This window comes from Hydractinia symbiolongicarpus, chromosome 4 (assembly GCF_029227915.1).
Source record: "Hydractinia symbiolongicarpus strain clone_291-10 chromosome 4, HSymV2.1, whole genome shotgun sequence".
Taxonomy (NCBI): domain Eukaryota; kingdom Metazoa; phylum Cnidaria; class Hydrozoa; order Anthoathecata; family Hydractiniidae; genus Hydractinia; species Hydractinia symbiolongicarpus.
The window spans coordinates 5,054,397-5,080,690 of NC_079878.1; the positions used below are offsets into that span (position 1 = coordinate 5,054,397).

At 32.4% G+C, this 26,294-nt stretch overlaps 2 protein-coding genes across 2 annotated transcripts; one reads left to right on the forward strand and one right to left on the reverse strand.

Moving 5' to 3' along the window:
- The first annotated feature begins 766 nt into the window (after positions 1 to 766).
- Positions 767 to 17,431, forward strand: LOC130640879 (VWFA and cache domain-containing protein 1-like). The gene is made up of 24 exons (XM_057447463.1): positions 767 to 989; positions 5,996 to 6,058; positions 6,447 to 6,581; positions 6,867 to 7,096; positions 7,425 to 7,569; positions 7,676 to 7,874; positions 8,107 to 8,235; positions 8,388 to 8,488; positions 8,926 to 9,076; positions 9,520 to 9,681; positions 10,047 to 10,170; positions 10,508 to 10,616; positions 10,857 to 11,022; positions 11,469 to 11,611; positions 11,716 to 11,819; positions 12,347 to 12,430; positions 12,510 to 12,614; positions 13,158 to 13,265; positions 13,560 to 13,668; positions 15,322 to 15,444; positions 15,601 to 15,756; positions 16,004 to 16,107; positions 16,564 to 16,689; positions 16,873 to 17,431. The coding sequence occupies exons 1-24, from the start codon at positions 855 to 857 to the stop codon at positions 17,198 to 17,200; spliced, it is 3,339 nt and encodes a 1,112-aa protein (XP_057303446.1). The 5' UTR covers positions 767 to 854; the 3' UTR covers positions 17,201 to 17,431.
- Positions 17,432 to 23,954: 6,523 nt separating this feature from the next.
- Positions 23,955 to 25,573, reverse strand: LOC130642428 (DAN domain family member 5-like). Its single transcript, XM_057449518.1, has one exon. The coding sequence runs from the start codon at positions 24,500 to 24,502 to the stop codon at positions 24,047 to 24,049; it is 456 nt and encodes a 151-aa protein (XP_057305501.1). The 5' UTR covers positions 24,503 to 25,573; the 3' UTR covers positions 23,955 to 24,046.
- Between the last annotated feature and the right edge of the window lie 721 nt (positions 25,574 to 26,294).

Below are 26,294 nucleotides of genomic sequence, written 5' to 3' on the forward strand. Positions count from 1 at the left end.
GGGATTCTTAATATACACTACAACATAATTATTTGTTTGTCACATTAGTGCGACTGAATACAAAGCAATGATACAAATATTTTACAAATCTTAAAGAGAATTTAAGCGATGAGAAATATTTAAAATTTTTGATATTCATTGCCGTCTCGTTGCTGATCATCGCCGGTGACGAGCCTAACAATGTTATTGCTTTTTTGTTTTCACTGAAGCGACGAGTACTTTTTGTGGCGATGATAAAAGATGACAAGTCCATTCCCAATGGTAAACAGGCTTTATTATTATGGTTGTGCTTTGACATCACACTCTGGCTATCTGAGACCCTCCTTTCGTACGAGGCCAAAATCTGATTTCTCACAACCTGTTTTCAGATTGGTTAAAAAAAAGAAGGAAACTCACATTAATTTTTTAAAAACTGACAATTTTTATTCAGTATCCGGGGTACCACCAATTTTGTGGATCTAGGCTCCGTACTCTAGATCTTCCACCAGACAAACTTAGGTATTCCGTCCTGCGCGGCGCTTGCAGAAGTCAAGAAATATATCAAACCCCTGGCAAAAGTAAAGTTAATAATACTAGACCCGGGGCGAATATTATTGTTTCTTAAAATAAATCTTTTCAAAGAAATAAACAAAGCTTTACGTATTTTCCCCAACACAATTACATCTAATGCTGCTATTAATTGGTTATGTATTGTTTCTATCACAACATTAGATGCTTTTCAAAAGCTTAATGAATGGAAACAATAATTATGCTAGAACAGCTATCTCATAAAATAACCATTAAAGATATTTATGATTAAGTGTGTGATTTTGTTTTGTGTGGTAGACATAAAATAAGTGTGTGCTGATCACGAGATGGTTGGTCGGATATGGAAGTACTTATTTTTGATAGTTTTTTTTAACACCACAATACTTTTTACAGAAGTCGCACCATCATTAGCTTTGGAAATATCGAATTTTGCGAAACATATAGGAGCAGAAAAAACGCAGGTATGTATCACAAATTATTGATTTGCTGTCCATAATTTTGCTGTATAATAAGTAGATATACAATAGGTAAACATAGGTTATTGAGATTTATTAACCCGAGGTGATTTATATTCAACGACGCGCAGCGGAGTTGAATATAATATCACCGAGGGTTAATAAATCCAATAACCTATGTTTACCTATTGTATATATGTTTTATTATATACCCAAAAGAGATTGTTATAATTAATATTACTTATTTTGTTTTGTGTTTGTTTTGTTTTCGTTGTAAAAAGAATTTTCTCGACAAAAAAGTTCCCGCCATTTCACGTGTTTGGAAATCGACCAATCAGAAAACGGACCACTAAGAAACAACCAATCACGGTTAATTACGATAAAAATTAATGAGGCGGAAAGGATAAAATCAAAACATGCGTTTACGAATGTTTTGTCAAAACTATTGTTACGTCACAAGCATTGAATAATACGGGTGGAATACGATTATTTATTCAATTGCTGTTTTTGCTTACGGGTATATAATAATATCATGTATATTGAAATAATTCACATAAATTTTATTAATCTAAATATGTTTGGAGTTCCAATGTGCTTTGCTTGTAGAAAAAATCTTAATAAATATACAGACCGAAAACATTCAACAACAAATCGAACGCGCAATATAGAGGCCTCATCTTTATTTACGAGTCTTTAATTTCTTTATTTTCTCTACTCAAAAGTTTGTTCAGTAGGGTCAGTTTTAAATAATAAAAATATTCCCGCCACATGTTGTTCAACATTTTTGCTATTTTTATCTACAACTTTCTTGCTTAATTATTTTGTGTGTATTGATCCGTGGCTATCACAATAAAGAGAGAAATATATTCCATTGTTTTTAAATTTAACCACCTGTTTAACAAATGTGTGAAAATACTGAATATCAATAATTCGGCACAGCAAGATGTAAACAAAACTGGTATTTTTACTATATTTTGGGTCTATTGCGTTGTCGTTCTGCAACGTTTCTTATGTGCGGAAAACATCAAATTATATCTCTACGAATACGAACTTTACAAATATTTTCAATATCGAAACATTCTTAGCCTTTGTTTTAGGACTTTTTTTGTTATCATGGCTGGTACATGCAGATTAATTTATTATGGAGACCAAGCCTGTCGGTCTGGTCTTCAAAATCAACACTGGCATCATGAACTTTTGTTCGGCAGCCATGCTGTGCGCAGTTCGCCTCTCCTTTTAAAAAAATACACCGCGCTAATTAGCATAATACGGCTTAATGCGTATGAAATTATCACGGTAATGGTTTTAAAAAATTTTTGCGATTATATAAGATCAAAGCAAAAAATGACTCAGCTGTTTTTTTATTGGGGAATATTCCCAACTTTCTTGATTAAACAATGCGCGTTACATACAACAACAATTCACCTCAAGAAAAACCAAAATGGTAGATACAGGCGACCGAACCACGAGGACTTTAACCTTCTATATCAACATGTAACTTCCTAAAGTAACCTAAAGTATGCTAAACATGAAATTGTGTAGGAGTTTGGAGTTTTTCTCCTTGTTTGTTTACAGCATGTTTCTATTTTTAAGTTCCTAACTATCGCCTCAGATTACGTTACTATGCCTGTTGTTTTATTGAGGGAATTTCGCTGCTAATCTTTATTGTTATATATAATATGCTATATACTATCTTACTATGCTTCATATTACCTTTATGAAGATAAACTCGTGGTATGAAACTTAAAGAGCGACAAAAATTTGTTTTTTTATAAAAAACTTCCGAGAATATCGCAATTAGCGCGTAATTGTTTATTATTGTGTTTTCAGCGATGGGAAATACCTTAAAACATATGAAAGTAGCTTACTCATTGCTTGTATTTTGACACAACAGATTCGATCATTACTTGCAGGAAATAACAATGTCGTTGTTGTTTTTTTACCACATTTGTTTAATTTATTTTAGCTTTCCTACTTTCACGTACTTTTTGAATAATAATGCAGGTTTTTTAGCATAGCGAGTCAAAGTCTAAATCATAAACAATATTTATATTAAAACTACCACATTTCTGCCGGTCCTCGCGAAATAATCTGTATAAAAGACAAGAGGTGGATTTATAGATATTCTTCTGCCAAGTTTCTATTATAAACCCCCAAAATAAAAAAAATGCTGATCATTGGATTTACAAGAATTTGAGCTACCCCACATTGAGCAGTAAAGAACAGAAACGCCTTTCCGATCTCTGATGATAAGGGATGGTCACATCTGGATATTATTTATTTTGTGATTTTAAGTTACCTAGCCAGTACCATGCCAGCACTCCAGGTCACATTTGTTATTAAATAATTAAGTGCTAAAGTACAAGAGCTAAATATATTACTTTAATGTAGCTAGCTGCACAAAAGATTTTTCAAGGCATTCTGTCATTTTAAATAAAAATAGCTAGGTAGTTATTTGGAGCTCCCATAACAGTGAACATTCAAGACTTGAGTATATAGCTAGTTAGATATGTAAGGCATGGCATATTGGTTAAATATGTTGACAAACAGAAACCTGTATTTCATAAATAAATTTCTGCAAATGTTCAGGTTTCTTTTATCGAACAGGAACCTATTTTTCATAAATAAATTTTAACCTAACGGTTTCTTTTATGAAATAACAAAATTTGGGAGAGTAGTGATAGCCAGAAGTAATATTCGCTTGGAGCTGGAAGACCTAAAGTCTCTGTCCAGGTTAAGACTCAGTAAAGGGTAAACTGTGTCACACGGAGGACACTTAGTGTAATGTGTTACAAATCAAGTGGAGCGCTTATTGCATTAAAGATACAGTATATTTTTCATAAACCAACATTCACAGGACTTACGATGAAGCCTATTGGTACTTCTGCAAAGCAAATACAGTTGAGCATTTTTCATTTTGCCTAATAAGTTTCTGTGGATATTCAAAAATTAATTGTGAGTGGCGCTAGGCTGAGCGATTAGTGCAAGTAAACGTGCTGCAGATCCAGGTGGATAACAAAAATAACTTTCTAACCACTTTGTATTTATACGGTATAAAATTTAGATTATGTATTTGGCACTGTGCTTTAGAAGCACATTCCCACTTTCTCTGAACTGGATAAGCTATTTAACCCTAAACCTGGGACACATTTTATCTGTTTGAATTATTTTTAATCCTGAGAATCACTTTGAATGTTTTCTGTACACATGGCTTGTCAAAATTGATATGCTGTCAAAAACAGTTTATTGGCGTCTCCAAAAATGGCTAAATTCAGGAACTCAGAAACTATGATAGTAGTAAAAAAAAATTTTTTGAGTTCATTTCATCAAACTGGTCTAAAAACATATAATACCAAGTTTCAAGTCATTATTTCAATTTTTACTGAAGTAATAGGTATTTTACTTAGTATAGCTTTTTATACCGCTTACACCAAAATGGCTGCAGGGACTAATCGGTTTGAAATTAATTTATAATATTTTAATAACAACCTTTTTTTCCGATGTGTTTTTATTTTCCTGCAAAAGTTGTTGTATAGCTTATGTATATGACATTAGGATAAGGATGAAAAAGTTACTGTGGGACATGGGTTTTAAACCTTAAAAATTTCCAGCGAGAAATTTGAAAACTAATAAATGACAAAATCGCAAAAGTTTATCTTAAAAATTTTTAATTTTTGTTAATGTGAAAGTAATCCACATGAAAAGGTTTCTGATGTTTGTTGTGAAAAAATCTTCCATATTACCCATATGGGATAACTTGATGAACAATTAATTTTCCTGCAGGTGTTCTCAAATATGTGTAATATAATTTTAAAAACTGTGATGTAATTTTCCTTTTAAGTCTTGACTTTTAAGCCAGCCAAAAAGCTTAGCCTTGTCCTTTCATACTTAGTCTAGCTAGCTAGGGCCAAAAAGTTTAATATTCAAACTTGACCTATTTTACTTAGTATTAAGTAATAAAGGGTAGGATAATCCTAAATCTAGCTATAGGGTAGCTAAGCTACCTGTAAGAACAATATCAAACAACGTCGAGGCTGTTCTCCTTTGTAAACAAACCCGGTGGTATTTTGTAATAAGTACCAAATTTTATGTGTGCATTTATTGCACTGATGAGTGTAACCAAAGTGCTCTGTACGTAAATCCTAAGAATTTATGTCATTGGCTCACTCTTTACGACTGACACGTAACAAAGATACCGAGATTTAGGTGTGATATATATCAGAATTAATTGTCTTTAACACAGAAAATTGCAGAGAAATAAAAGTGAATCATGCCCCGAGTTATGCCATGTAAACAGTTTGTCGTTTGTTATAAGACTGAAGTTTCATGTATCATTCGTGGTCACCATGTTTACAAGGAAGTATGGGATGCTATAATAGGAGAAATTCTTGACGTTGCTGTGGATGAAAGAAAAGCAGCAAACGAATATGACAAACATGCGTTTGGTTTTTACAAAAACGATACCCTAGTGGGACACATACCAATTGAGATTTCAAGTTTATGCTATCATTTCATCAATCAAGATCCAGGGAATAAAATAAAAGCAAAAACAACTGGTAAACGGCATCGTGAAATTGGACTTGTTGTACTGGCAAAGTTTATCTTCACAACAGAAAATAAAAGATATTCACTGGTTTTAGAGAATGAACTTGATAAGCGAAAAACTAAATTCCCAACCTCAACCTTTTTTTCTTCCAGAAGAAGTATGACAGATACTCTCATGGTATTTCGTGGTTGAAAACATCTCATTTATCCTTGTTGCATTAGCTACAAGGCCATGGGGCACAAAACAAGTTTTTGTGAGATCGCAAAAAAATTGTTTTTTGAATTTTTTTCTGTGTCCCGAACCTCAATAGTCTTATGAGATGCTTACGTATATTACGCATCTAATTACGTGTTACTTAATCAAACGAAATTTGACTATTCGCAACTACTTGCGTTTTATAGAGTGTTTCACCATTTTCGGCAATAATCGGAACATAGGTATTGTTTCTGAACTTCTGTATTTTTAGGCACGTTTTAATCATCTAGAAAAATTTGAGGAAGATGTTAGTGCAGACAATTATTTAAATGTAGTAAGTATACCTGTATTGTTTCATGACAACTAGAAATTATGTTTCACCTTTAACTTCTTTTCTAATTAATTAAATCTAAACCGATATAAGTATGTTTCAATTTTGAAATCACGAACTTTTTGCTATGGTATAAAAATAAAAAGTAATTATTTTACAAATGACCATGAACAAAAAAAACCCTGCAGAAATCATGTGACGACGTATCGCGCCGCGAGGAACTTTGTTTTCAGTGTGATTTTAGATTTAATGCAATTTTTAGGACCAACGTATAACTTCTTTCTGATAAGAAATGAGTCTGACTTTTCATATGATTATAAAACTTTTAGTGAAACTAACTGTTCCTACTTCCTTATTGCAACATAAGTATCGGTGATACATTTTATTATAGTTATCGGACAATCTAGAAACGAAAATTCGAAAAGCATCAGAAAAACTTTCTGTTTTAAAAAGAAAGATCGTTGAAAGATATGATAAACAGAATTTACAATTACGAAAGCCAAACACGTGTTGTAAAAGTAACACGGTAAGTGTTTATTTAGTAATGATGCTTCGTTCAGGCTAGACACTGAGCAAAAAATATGGGTATATGCTATATCTAAAACTGTTGATCGATAGGCTGCAGAAGGCGAGTACATTGGAACTATGCAAAAATTCAAATGCTTAAAAATTTGTCTTCTTTAGTTCATTAAATTATAATTTATGTTAGTGATATAATTTTAATTTTGCATGGTCAGACAATATTCATTAGATGTACACATTGCGATGTGGCTTTAAACCATCACAATTAGATTTTTTTTTTTAATTTTAGAATCAGTATCAATCGTTTTGCGATATGATTCCGTCGAAAACACCGTCATGTGAAAAGGAAGAATATTTACTTTCTGACACAATGATTTCAGATTTTAAAGATGCTTATGAAGAAGGGGTAATTAAAAAGGTTTATTATGGGGATGAAAAGAATGGACATTACGTACAGTATCCCTCTCCAAAAAATAAACCAACATTGTGTCGATGCTCAAAGTACGACCCACGAGTAAGGTAGAGAAATTTGTAAAACACGTATCCATATATCAATGCAAATCTACAATCCCAGACACCCACAATAAGTGGCAATGTGGTTTTTTCAGTGACCTGACATTTAGAAGCAACATTAATACAGGGAAGAAACAAAACTGATTCGTTTACAACCAAAAAAACGTTTTATTGTTCTCGCATGAAATTTCTTTCTTTTATTTTAATTTTAATGCATCATACAATTTCCCGCAAAATTTTACATTATTTTGAACTTGTGAAATATTCTAAAGCAGCTCGCAGGAATATGACAGTGATTTACTTTCCACTGATTTTCGTTTTGGTTAATTTTTAGGCCTTGGTACGCTGGTACAGTCACTCCAAACGAGGGTAAAGAAGTCGTGATTGCTGTTGATTTTAGTAAAAATGGCGAAAGAGTAGCGCAATTATTGAAAGATGTTACAATTATGTTGCTGCAAACAATTAATGCTAAAGATAACGTAAAAAAATATTTTTTAATTTTTTTTTTCTAATTGTTATGTGCATTTGCAAAAAATAAAACCTGTTTTTTTTGTATTACTTTTTGTAACTTTTTACTTTCAACAGGTCGTACTGTTACCATTCAAAAATTCAAGAGCTTCCATAATACCAGACATTGTATGTTCAACAAAACTTGTACCTGCCACACCAGCAATCCTGTATCGACTGAAAACATTCTTGCAAACTGAAAACAAGTTTGAGGGTGATAATGAATACGTGGCGATGTTCAAAGACTCATTTTCAAGATTTTCAGAACCAAGAAGAAGTAAGATAAGGTTGATTTTTGACAGAATATAAAAAGTGTAACGAACGACACAACCATTCAAATTGTAGAATATTTATTGATTTGTTTCCTTTTTTAAAAAAAAGCGGGTCGTTTTTTGTCCGTTAACCCGTCTCTTTTATTAATTAATCTAAATCAAAATCAAGATTTTAAATCTATTCTATAAATTCTTAAAAAAAATTTTTTAAATATACTAATCTGATTTACTTTATAGAAAAAGTAATTTTGTTTGTAACCGCAACCACCGACCCGAAAAACGGTCATGACGTCATCCGGCGTACTATTATTAAAGAAAACCAACGCTACAACAACGAAGTTCTAATACACATCTATTCGATCACAGGTGTGCTTATTTTTACTTGAATAGGGAATTTTTACTATCTGAGGATGTTTTGTTTTACGAATATTCCCATTAAAGAAAGGTATTACTGCATTACCGACATTTCGTAGTTCAAAAACTGTATCAGATCTCAGATCAAAAATTTGTTGTTTTAGAATCAGAAATAATTTCTGATCGTCAAGTTAAACTCACGAAATTCGCTGAGCAAGACTGTCAAAATTTACTGTATAAAAACTGCAATGGTTCCTTTGCTAAGGTAATAATGTTTTTCTTGTTTGTTCTTTCATATAGTTTGCTAATGTAATAAACACAATTAAAATTTAGTTAGATGTAATAGAAGGGTAGCAAAAGGTAAATCTTAACGGATGAACAATCTATAATACACGTGATTAAAGGCATACTTTTGAGCGTGATTAACTGTTACCTGAGCACGCTTTGGAATAAATGGTGGTCTTATGGAAAAGGAAAGACAGACTAAAATGCTTAAAATTGTATCTAATTTTTCATAAAATAGTATTTGAAAGCGAAGACTTACAAATACTATTTTATGAAAAATTAAAATATGTTACTTTGTTATTGTAAAGTTTTATTAAAATGATAACCGTGACAGTTTTCTTCTTTTGGCTTCTCTGTCGATAAATAGAACTAAATCCTTTTCAGAATTTACCTCTTTTCTTTATTTTTTACCTTTAGTATCCCGGAAAACATGTAAATTTTAACACAAAGATCGAGCGAGATGATCTACGATCTCATGTTGGAAGTTTGTATAGCTCGTTGGTTGATGTTGGAAAAGATTTCAATGAGATGAAATTTACTTTACCTTACTTCGATTATTTTGGAGCAGGTACTTTCACTTACCCTTTCGTTTCAAGTAGTCCAAATAGTAGTCGATATTGTTTCATATAGTCAATTCGTTAATCGGTAAATCTCAAAAAGGTGTTTTACCAAAATATATAGGCAAAATGATTCTCGTTTACAAAAACTTCTTTTTCTTATTAAAATAAGTTTTTATTATTCGATTGAGTGGGAGCGAGCTTTACTTAGAAAATGAGCCACGAAGCTCAATCGAATAATAAAAAATTTTATTAGTCAGAAAAATAAGTTTTTGTTAACAAGAATAATTTTGTCGATTTATTCTGGTAGAGACCTTATAAACAAATATGTTTGCGGAATACTTTTTTTCAACTCTATTGTACTAATTGTCATAAATTCTTTATTACACCAAATAATCAAGGTCACATTTTCAGGAAAATGTTATCATTACCATAAAGCAATTGTCTTTTATAGGAAAACTTGTCGATGCATGTTTGCCAATGTACTCGACACTTAATAAGAAAAATCTGATTGGTGTTGTATGTGTTTCGTTTGGAAGCTCAGAACTACTAAATGTGCGACTTAATAACTTCAAAGAATCAGTCAACACTTACGCATTCTTAATAGACGACCAAGGTAGGCTGAAGACAATTTTAACTCCCTTGTTAGAAGGTATATTTTTGGCATCATAATGATAGCAAAACAAAAAAAACACACAAGCAGTAAGCATGATAGTTCAAGCAGTGAATGCTCAGATAAAACCGATATAAGGATATTTTGCTTTTAATGAAGTATCAACTTTTTCCTGTTCTTTGACATATCAATTTTTATTCCCTCATGTTGCCATTATTATAGGATGTAGCTATCTCGTAAAAAGTTAAAATAAAATAAAAGTTTGTTTTTGTTCTGCAAAAATTTAAAAATGTGAAAGCAATACCGCGTATAGACAATAAATTATTTTAAAACACCGATAAAATAAAATTGCTTCTTAAATTTCAAAGGAACGACATATATTCATCCAAAGTACGAGGAACCAATCCTACATAATGAGACAGCATATCTTATACACATTCAGCGTCTTGAAACATCAAAAAACTTTCAATCAATGTTCAGTTCAATGGTTAGGTAAGATAAATTGATCCCAATTGATCCCAAGAAAGCTTTTGTGTTAATTTCCTTTAAAGTCATCTTTTGGATTAGCTATGAAATAAGAAAAGAGGAAGCAAAGCTTTTGTTTTCATGAAATCAGTTCTAAAATTTAAATCTATTTAGTAAGAAATCTGAAACTCTCTGCTTTACAAAACAATAACTCATTGTTGTTCCCACTTCTCGTTAATAAGGGCGATTGACAAAATATTTCCTTTTTTATATTTACAAACTGTCAAGGAAAAAAGAGAATGACACTATTTTAAACACAGCTTTTTACGATATTCATATGGACTACGTTATTTGTACTTGATAGAGGCGATAATGGTAAAGACACTGTCATGGTGAATGTGTCGATACCTCGTGGAGATGTTGATGGTGGTGCAAAGCAAATTGAAAAACAATATACGTATACATGGAAAAAGGTCAGAACATTACTTGTTCTCGCATATGTCATAATTTGATTCAAATGTCAGCCATTGCCGATGTTTTCCCTACGTTTAATTTTTCATGCCATCCCTTCAACTCTTCCGCTTCTTAGAATAAAAAAAGAAATGAAAGCAAAACAAAGAGAAAATAATAGTAATAGAGTAAACTAGGTAAGGTGAGATAAATGGTAAAGTGGTAATGAAAAACTACAAATAACGTAACGTTTTATTTTATAGATAAGAAATTCGCTGTTCTCATTGGCTGTTGTTGTATCCAGAGATTACAAAAGTCATGCAGAACTGAGCACAATACCACCAGCCACCAATCAGAAGTCTTTATATCACCGGTTTAGTCTAAACATAGAAGACGTGTGCAAACACTCGAATGGCATTGCTACTATGAGTATAATTCTTTCGTACTTAAAAAACACAAGAGAAAATATCCTTTTTTAATATTGATTCCTTACAATTAAAAGGCAAGCTAATGCATAACATCCGCAATTTAGCTATTTAATATTCTTACATACTATACTAAGGAATTAGTAAACAATAGTGGGTAGCCATGGTAAAAGCGTACTTGATAACCAGCAACATTTAAAAGTAGCCATTTCAAAGTTCAGTATCGTCCTTTTTCTAGCTAGTATATTGTTGGCATAATTTGTGAGAATATTTATATACCATTTAAATTTTGTACTCAACAGTTTATGATAGTTAAAAACCTATAAGTTGAAAGTAGATTTACGTACTTCTGACAGAAAGCTAGTTTCCTTACTTTTTTAAACATAATATCATTTTAATGTATCATCCCTAGAAAGCATTATTCACAACTTTTTTTATCTAACATTATAGAATCGTCATCAATACATCTTTCGTCAGACACATTCATCTTTCCAGACACATATCATAAAATTGAAACGCAGCAAATTATAGCGGAACTGATGCATTATTTTGATGGTGGCAGTTTTTCTTATAACCTAACATATTTTATTCAGGTAAAAAATCAAGTGGTCTTCTCTGTATGAATACTATACTTTCGGCTTATTAACTCCATTTACTATTGATTTTACAATCAACTAATCGTTTACTTTTGTTACAGAGGAAAACTGCAGCATCTCTCCGAAACTACGTTGCAGCCACCAATCATCTGGATATGTTTTGGAAGAACATATCTTACCTAGTTACAAATGATATTTACTGGAGGTGCGTGAGCTTTTGTTTCCATCAATGCTAAAATTATTATGGATCGTTTTTCTCATCTGAGGCAGTTTAGAGTGAATGAGCTTTTCTTTTAAATGTTAATAACTCTTCTTGTTATTGTGGCAAAAATGGAAAAAATGCGCTTTTTTGAGAATTTAGGATATTTTATAATAAACTAGTCGTCACCTTGCGGGTCCACCGACCCTCAGATTTTCGCCCTTCTTACATACTTCCTGCATCGGTATCTCCGCCTGAGTGTTGCGTGTATTTTTTCCACCTGTTAACAAGAATGAATGAAATTATTCAAGGGTTTGAAATAAAGTTGCAGGAGTCAGGCAAAATATTAATGATAAATGATGAATGATAAACCATAATTGATATCATAAGCCGTAAATAATCGTAAATCATAAATAATCGTAAATCGTAAATTACAAATCAAAAATCATAAATTACAAATCATCATAAGTCGTAACTTTCAATAATAAAGATACGCTTCCCTTAACATTGCTTAAAAAAAAATTATTTTGCAGATACATTGGTTTACGAAATGGAATGTTCCGAAGTTTTCCTGGTCATTTTAGTCGCCCGAATTATGATCCGAGAATCCGACCATGGTATGTTATAGTTACGTTTTGTTTACAACAAGTTAAATTTATTTTCCATTTCACATTCATCTGGTGAAATTATCTTTAGGTATATCCTTGCAGCTGATTCAGATGAAGAGTTGGTAATAACAGCACCATACGAAGACTTCACATCAAAGGAAATTATAGCTACCCTGGCTAAACGAATATACATGTATGACATAGAAGAAATATTATGAAAATAACAGTAAAACTCGGAGATTAACGTTAAACTTTTGAACTAACATTTAGCCCTTAAAATGTTGAAAAACAGTTAATAAACGCCTTGTAGCTCTTACACGAAATGAGAAAACAGCATTACTTAGTCAGTGTTTTGTAGCTGAGTTTTACATTTGCAGGGGTGTGGGTTACGTAAACAACGTTAAAAATGCACTAGCTACACTGTTTATGATATTAACTGCTTGTGGTACAATCTTAAAAATGTAGATAAAGATTTCGGCATTGTTTTCTTGTTGTAAAATGACTTTTGCGATCCTGATTAGTTGCTGCTTATAGTCATAACATTATTCCTTCTCCACATCCCAGTCATGTGGAAAAACTACCACTCTTTCCTTAAAAACAACACCGAAGATAAATAGAGTTCAAAAAGGGAAATACGATCCATCTGTCGTCCTAAAGAAATCTTAATATGTAGTTGAAAATATTAATGTTGTGTTATAATTTCTTAGCTGTGTTGATAAAGGTCTATTTATCTTAGGAATTCTTCCGAACGAAAGGAGATAGCCGGAGTAATGGGTATCGATTTAAGGCTGTCATGGTTGCAAAACAAAGTTAATGAAGAGAATGGCTGTAATTACCTTTCAGGGTATGAATAATTTTTATATTTGTTTCCTTTCACTCCGCTCGTAAACGGCTGTAACAAACCATCATATGGACTCATAATAATCTACAGTAAAATTGATGACGTCAGACTAAAAATGCTGATAAGGATTTTCATCAGTAGAACTAGATTTATTCAAAAGTTAGTTGCGAAGTTTAATTAATACCCGCAATATTATAAACACACAAATTTTTATTGATAATTGCACTAGTTTTTGAAATCCACGTGACTTAATGTCAGTGAAATTGTACAGTATTATTATAAAACTATTATTTCTAGGAGATCATGTATGATAATGGATAAAGGCGGTTTTCTAGTTTACCATCCAGAGTTCTTAAAAAAAGGAAAAGAAAAATCGGCTTTAGAAGAATCTCATATAACACAAAAGGTAACAGCTGTGGGTACAATTGGTCCCTCTGATCATCTCTAGTTACGTCAGGAAGTCATCAACAAACTTTTCCTGCAATTTTTATGTACTGTACCTCTGATAGTTTCAAATTATGCTCGGAAAGCCGTTGCATATTGGGTCTTCTCTAGAAAGAAATGACTTTATAGGCAAAAAAAATGACAACATTAAAAATATATTTGGCTGATGAAAATCACCCTATTTTGTTTGATATTTAATCATGAAGTGGCGAGCAAAAAGTACAATTTGATGTTTCTTGGCGAAGTAGTTGGAGAACTAATTAAAGGGTGTTTGTAGAAGTGTGTATTGTTGTTCAAGCATTTTTTTGCACCCATTGCATCAAAATAAACCATTATAAAAAATATTTTAAGAAGTTAGTTTTGATAACAGCGACAGAATACCTACCAAATACAAGGTTTTTGTTTTCAAACCCATAACCACTTTATCTTAATGATGGCTAAGTATTACAAGTTTTATAGTACATATCCGCTAATTCAAACACACAAGGGGTCGAAATATATGTTCGAATAAAAGATTGATCGAATTAACTAGCAGTAAATGGAAGAGTTTCATAAAGCAAGGGACCAAAAATTCTGTTCGAAATAGCGGATGTTCGAATTAACGGCATTTGAATTGGCGGATGTGTACTGTATTGCTAACTCCTAATATGATTATATATCGCTATAGTAGTTCTTAGCTACTGTTTTTTAAGAGTTATGTCTCCTAATTGATTTGTTTGAGCTGCTAGACTTCCAAACATGAATTATAAAAGATTTAGCTAGCCACAAAATATTAAGCATATACAAAAGTTTCAAAGAAAAGTTAAGGATACTTGCTATACCCGGTATGTAGAATGCTGTTGATATTTTTCTGGATAATATTTTCTGAAAATTTGTATAAACTTGTGAGAAATTTATATGATTAGCCTCACTATATTCAAAGGATTGTCAATTGTTTTAAGAAAGAAACTTAAAAAGGCGGTTCTCAAATGATTAAACCTCCCATTTGAGCTACAGAAGCCTTTGCAATTTTTACACAGTTAGAAGATAGCCTAGTGTAGAGATCGAACTCACAACCAATTGGGCATGAGTTTAACGCTCCACTGATGGAGCTACCGATCCCCAAACCACAAATACCCAATTAAGGTTACTGTAAAGGAAACAAATTTTTTTTTAGGTTTTTTGCAAAAAATTCATGACATATAGAAAAAAAAATTCTCTTTCGAATGACATATTTTATATTCCATGAAAATATTTGGAACATCCCTTTTTTCTGGAAAAAGCCTTTTCAGAGGTGCTATAAACTTTTTTTTATAACAGATCAGTGAAAACCCCTAGTGCTCGATGTTTCTTATTTCTTTTTGGTTTTCAGTACAAACATTTTTTATTGGGTTTCTAATTTTGGCCTTCGATTCGATTTTAAATTAATTCAAATTGAGATTTGATCGTTCGAAAGACAAATATCGCGTTAACAAAACAGCAGAAGTCTTCTTATAAAGTTTGTTATAACAGAGTAATGATATAAGTTTCTTAATTTTTAAAGCTAAAATTTCAGTGCTGAAAGTTTCTTAATTATTTTACTGTTTTATCATCTAGGCATCACATTCAAAACCGTATTTACCATTAAAAATTTTAGGAACCTAACTTAGCAACAGACTTGATCAAAGAAAAAAAATTGACAAAGCAATATTGTCTCGGATATCATAAATTGAAACCTACCGATGAAATACCTGAAGCCCACACACAAATGTTTTATCAGGTGAGAGGAAGTTTTAGTATAGGATTTCAAAATAAACTTCTTAGAAAATCTATAAGTAGAATTTGTAGGAAGCCAGTTGCAGGTTTGTCACAAAACCGAGGCTGTGTTAATATTACTGGTAACTTTATGGTATCACAATAATATTTTTTGTTTTAGTTTGTTGGTATGGAGGGAACAATAAAATCTAACGAAGCTTCTTGTCTAACGTACGAGATAACTTCAATCAATTCTACTAATCTCTTTCTAGTCAAGCTGGAAGATGCTTGCAGTAGTAAAGAGACTTGCCATTGCAAAAATGGACTAGCTAAAAGGGTAGGTCTAGACACCATAACACAGAAAATTGCAATTTGGTTTATCTATTTATCTTTCTATTTATTTATTTGTTATTTTACTATTATTGTTATTGATTTTGTTTTTTGGATACTCTATATACACGCACTTATATTGTTTCTTAGCATCTATTTTTATGTTTTCAAGTAAAAACAAAACTGAAGTATCAAGTGGCACTTTCTGTACCGCATTGTTATTCTATTGAATAACAATGTACAATCTTTTTTAGAAAAGTACTAAAATATGTCGTGAAAATTACTGGAACAGAGTAGAAAAGGATTGTGAATGTCCTTGCTACTATTTTTATCCGTGTACAAGTAAACTTGAAAAAAGGTACGTCAAATCTTGTTCTAGTAGCTCTTGATTGATACGAAAGAGCAATGATTCGATTCGTTCACGATTTTATTCGTGTTGCGTGCAGTACCGTTTCCTCGTATTTGGCAATAACCTTTTCATTTTTTGCTTGCTTTGAATAAGTTTAAAAAGAAATTCAAGGTAAGTGATTAAAACAAAAGGAAACAAAACATAAAATTCACAAATTTCGTTCGACTTTTTAAAGTCAAACCATAATTGCGCTTGAATAAGGAGAATAACACTTGCTCTCTGAGGTTTCATTGTGGCATTTAAGCTATTTACATGCAATCAACAGGATTTCCAAAAATAAAAATGCGGTTTATAGGATCTAAAGAAAGACTTGAAGCCGACACAAATATAGTGTTCTTGTGACAATGCACAGAATACTGCAGTATTGTTTCAATGACATATACAAAATATTTTTGTTTTTTTTAGCAATGACATGATGCTCTGCCAGTCTCCAAATTTTCGACCGTTTGTTGACTTTTCTGACCTCAATCAGTGGCAACAAAATTCAGACAACTTAGAGAGATGCATTGATCCAAAGTGTAATTACAGCAGGTTGATTTATATTTCTTAGATTCATTAACAAGTGATTATACCAGCTTTTTGTTGAGAATTCTGAATATTTATATTTCTTCATTCTTTAAGTGGTGAATTTGTTATTTGTTTTGTTTATAAATTGTGCAATCTCTGCCATTGTTTTAGGTTTCAACCTCTTCTTTATTTTTATATATATTATAGGACGAGGGAGGATTGCAAACGAAGTGGTTGTGTCATTTGCGAGAAAGACAAGGATAAGGTAAATTTAAAAAAGTGGTATTGTTCCGCGGAACATTTGTGCCCAGGAGGCATAGAGAAAGGGGATGAAATTACGTACAAGGAAACAAATGGAAATAACGTAAACACAAGCTGGTACATCTCAAGTGGTGTGTTGGGAGTCTTGTTTTTTATTGCAATTGCAACATTTGTTTATAAAATAACAAGAAGAAAAAAGGAAGAACATGTTGATGATTTTGTTGAAATTCATGAAAATAACAATATAGATCCTAATGACACACATGCGGTGTGACTGATGATGAATTGAATAATGGCAGTGAAAAAATAAATTATTGAATGAAAATAAGTTATTTTTAATCGGATATAAAAAATGACATTGTTATTGCTCCATAAAGCACTAAATTTTTTAAAAAAATGTAGAAGCATAGATAGGCAAAATTGCTTTTAAATTTATGTGTTACAAAAACCAAGTTGTGTATATATTATATGTTTAAAGTATTTAATGTATTAACACTAAATTTTATCACAGTCAACTATATTTTTCATGACACTAATTTTGACTGGAACATCAGTATTTGTAGTTAAATGTCCAGTGCAACCAAAATAACAGTCATAAACACCTTGCAAATTGTTTCTTTAAAAGCTAAAATTCCAAAGATTATTCTTAACTTTTAGTAAAAGTAGACTTAACTATCTTCTTTGTTCGTATATACAAACATACACTAGTTGAAAAAATAGTAAGGGAGCCGACTTGAAGCACGCATTTTCCATAAAAAGGATATGTAAATACAAAATTATAATAAGAAAAGAATTCCCACAAGTGCATATGTTACATTTTTTTTTCTTATATTGGTTTGTGTGACCTCATGAAACTCTATACCGCTACATCCACGTGACCTACTTGGGTGGCATAAAGCTTGCACCATCCTTGTTTTTTGCGGCGTGGTTGTCAAAAAGATGGCACTTGATGGCACCCTGTCTACTTACGTATAGTGTACGTTATCACCCCACAGAATCTCACAGACTGCCTACGACTTCCTTCTCATATCCCTTTAAGCTTATTATTATAAGGTTTGCATAATCTTAAAAATGAATGAACTTTAAGGTCCGCACTGAAAACAGCTTCCGACAGGTTTTGCTCTCGGGTGGATCTTCTTCGTCAGTGCTGCTTACTCCTGGGCTTACGGATTTCCTTACCTTTCACTGGCTTTGTAATTACACGCTGTTCTTCAACTTTTTGTGTACTGTCGCTCATCTTTTTTATAGAGGTAAACCCTTCACAAAATCCACTTCTAACTCATGGCAGAACCAGTCCATTGATCCAATTCTTTTGTTTTGCAAGTATTCCAAAGTTACGCAACCTCATTTAGAGTTACTTCATTAACCTTCTTCTTCATTTTCTTCCTTGTTGTCATTTACTTTAGAAATATGCGCGTGCTTAAAGGCGTGTCCCACCAACATTACCGGTGCGAGAAATTTACACAATGCACAGTAGACAGGAACAAGTCTGTGATAGAGTCTTTGATAATAAAATCTTTGTATGGAGATCTCATATATATTTGCCGGTACCTTACTAGAGTCTGGGTTTACGAATTATCCACATTCGCATACATTGTGAATACATGTTCAGACAAGGCTTTGTCTGTCTTCACTCAATTCTTTTGTTGCCCTTTTTTCACGAAGTCATTGTAACTCCTGTCTATAGCCTTATCCAGCTCCTTATCTTTAAAACTTTCTGTGAATTTTCTTGGTAAGTTGTTTACTGTGAATAGTTGTATCGCATCCTTTAAAGCTTGTTGCTTATCAATCACCTTTTCACGATTTTGCAAGGCTTCAGTTCCTTGTACGAAAATGTACCTAGTTAAAGCAATTAAAGACTGCGCTGAATTTTTTTTCCCGCAAGATTTTAGAATGCACCATTCAGTAGGGAAACATTTATTGAATTGGCAATTATAAGTATTTGCGATGTTATGCTGTTGACTAGAGATAGTTATTATCGTCAGAAAGATTGCATAGCCATGGGAGGACCACCAACCCCATGTTGCTCGCGTCTGGTTGAGTAAATATGATGCTAAATTTAAAGATGTCAAGTAATATGAATCTCTACGCGCTAGCACTAACAAAGTATAAAAGTTCAGTTGTATTTAGTAATGTGTACAGAATATTTTACTCATTTTCTCACGTGCCCAATTGCCGTAGTAGTAGCCTCGAAAAAAAGCTATAAGACTACTGTAAAATACCTTTCCTCATTGCTTGAACCAATCATTCAACAAACATTGAATAACATAAGAAGAAGAAGAAGAAAATGAGAATAAAATGATGATTTGTAAAATATAGAGAAGGAGTAATTAAGAAATTGGAACGTTCGCTCAGAAGAGTAAATGCACCTTGTAAAGTTATTGCTACGCTCAAGAAAACCAAAAAAGCATTACCATCATTAAAACAAGTGTGGAGAAATCTTTAAAAAGTGGGGTTGTATATAAAATACGTATTCGTGATTTGTATCATGTCAGAAAAACAAGCCGTCATTTACTCAGCCGTATTAAAAAGCACAGACGCAATGGGTCTCCCATCGGTAATTATTTAAAATAATTTAATTGCACCCTCACTGTGCAAGACGTGCAATTTATTGCTGTATCGTCATGACCTATGGCACATCATGACATTGGAGGCATTGAATATCAAAGCAATTAAATCAAATTTTAATGCAAAGGACGAATATAGAAGTCGTGTGTTGACTATTAAGCTTCAGATGCATATGACATTGACAATTAAGTGTAGGCTTTAGTGCTGATAGTTTGGTAGTTTTTCTGATATTTTTATTTCATGGTTAAATTGTTTATATGTTTTTATTTTTAAATCTAATAATGAAATACTTTTTCGACACGTATTGTCAAAATTTCTTAAGTATTTCTATGCCCTTTTAACTGATTTTTACTTACTCATATGGGCTGCATGTTGGTGTAGTGCAGCCTTGCGATTTGTTATTCTTCGCTGAGATATATCAAATTCTTACTTAAATGTAATGTTGTGGTCGAAATCCCACTTGACTCTTTTCCCTCAGTCTATTCCGCCCGTAAACTATGACTGGATATGCTTCATAAATTGTACAATGCTACGACTTAGACATTTTTGTGAGGCTATCTCCGGATCATCATTTAATGCGTGATAATTCCTTGTTATAACGAGGTTATAAAGAAAACCTGGGATATCGCATATGGGCAATGCTCTCTCCTCTGTCCCGGCTTGTATATGTTGCGTTATCCTAAAATTACACAAAGGTGAGAAGTATTTACATTTGGTACATTTCTGATTTTACATTTATCACCTCACAGAATATATAGACTCCCTACAACTCTAAGGTTTCTGTGTGAATCTCCTCGTGTAAAACACAACGTTTACTGTAAATAGCCGATATCCGTAGTTTGGATTGCTAATACGTAATCATTCCCTGGTCATGGACACGTAGACCTGTGTCTGTCCAGTGTCTAGGTGTCCTTTCAAAGCGTGTTAAGTCATAGCCTTCTACTTCTTTAACATGCCTTTCCACAAAATCTTTGTGCCTTTTTTTTTCTTCTACGAATAGCACTTGCATTCTGGTTTAAATAGACCACCTGTATGACTTAAATCAGTCAGTTTTTACTTTATCTCTCCTACATCTCTTGAAGATCAGGGCATACTACATTATGGAGCTCTTCTTCCGAGATCGCGAGATACGTAGAGTCTTTTCCGATGCGGATATACTCTACGATCTTCATACTAATCGAGGAAATTTGTCGAATGTTTTGATGTTTACCAAAAAAGAGTTATAACCCGTTCACGATAATTAAAAAGAAAGAAAAAGGATTGGACAGAAACAACCGATCGTTTTTAGTTACGAATCTTTACCTTATTTTTACTCGCAACTTTGTTCAGTAACTTCATTAGTATAAAATAATAAAATTGTTCGTCACATTTTCTGCTATTTCGATCATAACTTTTTCTTGCTAAGTTATTTTTTGCGTACAGGTGTGTTGCCATCACGGTGAAGAAAAAAAGACTCCCTTGTTTTTCAATTTAGCCACCCGTTAAGCAAATGTGTAAAAATAATTCATCATTCACAAAGATCTAAACGAAACTGGTACAGTTGACTCCCCGTAACTTGAACACCGGTTAACTCAAACTTTTATCAGTTTGAACTGTTTTTTACGGTCCCTTGGACGTTTCTTAATACTTCCTTATAAAACTACTCGTTAACTTAAACCCTGGATAACGCGAACATTGGTTTTCTTTAACCATTTTTGGTCCCTCTTGAGTTAATTATAACTCGAACCTTTTTTTCGGATAACTCGAACCTTTTAGTGTCTAAGTAGAAAATCAATGTGCAAAAAAAATGAATAATGGTATGTAGTGTAGACAAATATTTCGAAAAAGCTGCTCTTGAATGGTTCTCTTTACAAACGAGCCAAAATGTTCTTTTCGATGGCAATATGACAATCACTTTCCCATTCTTCTTAACAGCGACAGCATATTTGTCTACAGAGTTGTTAGGCACTGGTTTCGAAACACTTTTATAGACATGTTTTATTTTACAAAAACTGGAATTTTTTTTTGAAAAAAGGGCAATTTAAAGCCTTGTTAGATGCTGACGATCCCTTTAAAATCTCCAAAAAATGGATAAGCTTGCCGTCCACGCCCCTGACATCTTACCAAAAGAAACCACTATGATATTTTTATTATTAACAAATATTTTTAGTATCAAACACATTCTTAGTCTTTGTTGAGGACTTTTTTCTTATCATGATAGCTGTTACATGTAAAATTAAACAATAGTGATTCTGTAGGGTAATCATAACTTACATTTGTGCTTAAGTCGAGACTCATCAAAATTTATCTGAAGTGCCTTCATAAAATCACATTTGTAGGTCACAGACAGATAGAAGTTAGAAAGAATCCTTTGTTTACATATACAAGAGTCTTGATTTGTTTAAATAACAACCGAAATTATTTCTTAACCCTATTCGGTCCGGGAGGGGGCGGATTCCGCCCCCCCTGACGGTTTTTTTTTTATTAACTCCTGATTGCTTTGTTATATGGCTATGATACTTACTGAGTTTCAACATTTATCTATTAGACACCTGCATGCAAATTTTTTAGGTCCCGTACCTTTCAGAGGCTTTGATATTGGCCATTACTCGAAACTACCCCTAAAAATCTCTATGAAATCCTTATAATGGAGAAAATATAATAACTCCTGTTAGGATTATCCTTAGAACTTGAAACTTGCAACACAACTTTGTTTCATTAAGAAGAATCATTTTGAATAATTTGAACACGTGACTAATCCGATTTCCCGATTTTGTCGGATTTTACCCGAAAATCGGAAAAAAACGGATTTTCGGGCAATTTTTGGCAATTTTTTATCCGATCCATGTAAAAACCGGAAGATATGTTAAATAACTTTTATTTAGCTTTCAGAAACTTCAAACAGAATGTAAAAATTCGCTCTAGAACAAAAGTAATTATATTTTAAGCAGATAGTGGCATTTTTAACAATTTTTAAGCTTTTGATGACGTCACAGAAAATGTGCTGACGCAAGCAATTTTTTTTGGTGCCATTTTGTTCCTTTTATGACGTACTATATGTGTGCCAAGTTTGATTCAATTTGAACAACCCTATGAAAAGTTATTGAGGGGGGGGCGGAATCCGCCCCCCCCCCCCGGTCATAGTATGTTCAAAAAACCCCGGTTCGAATAGGGTTAAATTAAAATAGTTTCTGATAAACATTTTGTTTTCTTTTTTCACTACCCCGGACTTTGTGCGGCCATATCTTACACATGTAAAAGACATTGTAAATTACGTTGGAGATTCTTTTGTGCTAATGATAATTCACATTTTCCGTCAACATGCAATATGTGGTCAGGTGAGTAGAATTTGCTTCGAAACCAGACTAATAAAAGTGACTAATAACAGTTTTTCACTGAGGTTACTAACCAGTAAAAATATTCAAACAAGAATTAGTAACAACTACTTACCCGCTGATGTATTTCAGCAATTATATGTTATAAATATACAAAAGAGAGTCGATAATATCAAAAATAAAATTTAAAATTAAGTAAGCATACTGCCAATGTAAAAAAATTTACACTGAAAAGGTTCGTTACATCTTGAAGGAAGAAATACATCCGTATTCTTTCCTCCAAGGTTAAATGTACAGTATAGTATACTAAAAAGAAAGAAAAACACATTTGCAACATCTTCATTATGGAGCAGCTGATAAAATAAATGGAAAGTTGAAGCTGAGTGAGTTAATCAAAGTTAGCTATAAATTATTGAGTGGTTCCTTGATGATTTTATTCAAAAAGATGTAAAATGTATTCGTCAGAAACTGTTAAAAACTTTTGTCACTTTGCTCCTGCATAAGTCATTGTACAAAAATGACAGTTTCTGTTACATTTTTATATTAACTTATAATTTTAAAAAAGGTAATTGCTTTTATTCTATAAATACCTGGTTTTCCACCCGCAGATATTGAAAAATCAAAACAATTATCAAACCAGATATACTCATTGGGAGATTTGTACGGCTAATACAGGTTTCTGGAATGACATGTTTTTTATAATTTTAGAACTTTGACGTTTTAACTTTAACATCTTTTTAGCTTATTCAGCCTCATTAAATTGGTGTGTGTATAAATTTTTAACTTAAAACAACATGTAAAAATGCTGTTTTGGTGGTATTAATGTTACAGCACAAATCTTTGTAATTTTAACTTGTACTGATAAGCCTCGCTTCAAGCAGAGGCCGATTAGCAAAAAATTAAAAAACCTGTTTTAACAGGTTGTTTGTTTGCTGCATGAATCTCAAGATTTTACATCTTATCAAGTTTTAGGTATGGATTTCATTAATTGCATTTGTTTTGTTTAAAAAAGTTGAAAAGAACAGCGGTATATCAAACAGCTAATTCGAATAGTGTGTATTGGTGTTAATATTTCACTACTAAGAGCTAACCTCTCACTTTATCCGAAATATCATAATGCACCAGTTGTAGTTAATCTGTATAGCTATGTGTGCATGAGTTGAATACTATAATGAGCATCATATGTTCGATAATGGCTGGAAAACCTTTATTTCAAGAATCATATAACAAAATTATGTTTACCATCTCGTACATTCAATCTCTTGGCACGCACAGCGGCGTATGATGGAAACATTTCGTAAAACATCAGACATCTTTCCATTTATTTTGCAACGAAGCTTTATTGTTTTTTGTTTCGATTTGATCGGCACACAGGCTTTACAATTTTTGAAATTTTGTTTCATTTGCGGTATATATATGGAATTACATGATCCAAAACAGAATTTATTTGTAATCAGCACTGGTTCACAATCTATCGATAGAAGTTGCTGCTCGAATGCTCTCAGAATGCATTTTTCGGTCTTATTATACTTGAAGTTTGCTCTTTTCCCCAAAAGTTGTGTTTCAGAGGATTTTAGTTTATCGAAGGGTCTTTGACATTTACAAGTAATAAGCATAATCCCTAAAAACAATAATTTCACATTCTTCATTGTCAACCAGGAAGAAAGAATACCGAGTGTGGTAACACTGGACATATCGTTGTCTGCAATGCCTCCAATTTAAATGTTTCTTGAAAGTAAATGATCTAGAAGATAATTATAGCGATTTAAACAAAAATAAAACAGGTTTGACCAAATTGATTTAAATCACAAAATAAACACATATCTTCATTTTAGCATTACTATGATGCCCAGCACGATAAATCAAAACATAACCTTGCATTACCTCTACTGGGTTCAGTTTATCACCTTGTACCTGTTAGTGGAATACAATTTAACAATACTTCACATTGAAATTTAAGTATGTTATTAATACTAAGCACACTCGTGTTAGAAATATCTCCCAAATAAAATAACATCAAAACTTATAAACACATAATGTGACGCGTTATCCTTCAAATTAAAAAAACAATATTACAAGGCTGTAAAAATAAATACCTCCTTGTCTTCTGGCTACAACTCTCAAGCAACTCTCCAAACCAGTCTCCGACCTCACTACACTAGGCTGCGATCATTACCCTTTTGATAAAAGAAAAACGTTATGGGCAAGCCTAAGTTTTGCTCGCCAAAGCCACAACAGAACGTCAAGGACAAGTAAGAACCAGAAATAAATTTTTTCTTTTCAAGTGTTAAATAAGCAAATGTAATTATTAACAAGTCTCGTTTTCTATACTTTTTTGTCTGCTGATTATAAGTCGGGAAGCTTTGATTAAGTTATTATTACCCACAAAATTCGTCAAGAAAATAACAGTTAATTGCAGTAACTGAGTTGCCCAAGCAATCAAGATTTTTTTGCAATAGTTAGATCAAATAAATCAACATACATGTTCTGTGGCATTTTTCACAATGAGGTGATTAAGAACATACCACGAGTTTAGTTTAAAATCACCAAAACTGCATGTCTGGTGTGGTGTTATGAGTAATATCTAAAGTGAAACTGTTTTAACCCTGGTATCAAATATCATGTGGGAAGAGGGCTGGTGAATATAACCATCTTAAGTAGCGTTTGGATTGCTTAAGCTATGTTGATTAAACATGTCAGATATGAGCTATAACTTGAAAGAACTTAATCAGTCGGGATAAAAAATTTGCTTTTAGTCTTCTATGACATCAACATTTTTTTAGAAGGCTTATTTTCGTCGTTGACCATTACGAGTTCAAATAACACCTATGTTATTACCTCCATAAGATTACCTCCTAGAACAATACAAAAGGTACGTAAAAACAAGGCTCTCCAAATCAAAATAATTTTATTTAAATTATCACCTTCTCACCTTTGAAGTCACAATCTATTGTACATCCTGGTTACATCTGTACAATATCTTGTACAAGAATATACAATTTGTAGCAACAATTAATTGTGGACAATATATTGTTGCAGTGGTAACTAACTTCATCAAATCATTGATCATTAATAATAAAAAATGACATACCTATAACGACAATAACACTACCTCGCAACTCTTTTTATTTATTTATAATTCCACATTATTTTTGAATAATCTTCTTAAGTTTTTCCACTTAAAACCTTCAAAGTGGTCTTAACAGGTTCCTACTTAAACAATTAAGCAATCTTACATAACTTAGAATGATATAGCATTTCTGACACAATTAGATCAGCTCTCAAGTGGTTCACGCTTAAGTGACTATCCTTGAGTGTACTAGCGGTTTGCCTAAAATAAACTTTCACTTCGTGCACGACAATTCGCTACAAAAAGTAAATACATTATCAGAGAGATTTTTCTCCGTTTTCCGTCCTTTTTCAGGAATTTTAAGTTTTATTTATAAAGGTTGGTGTAACAAATTTAAATGTTTCAATGTTTATTCT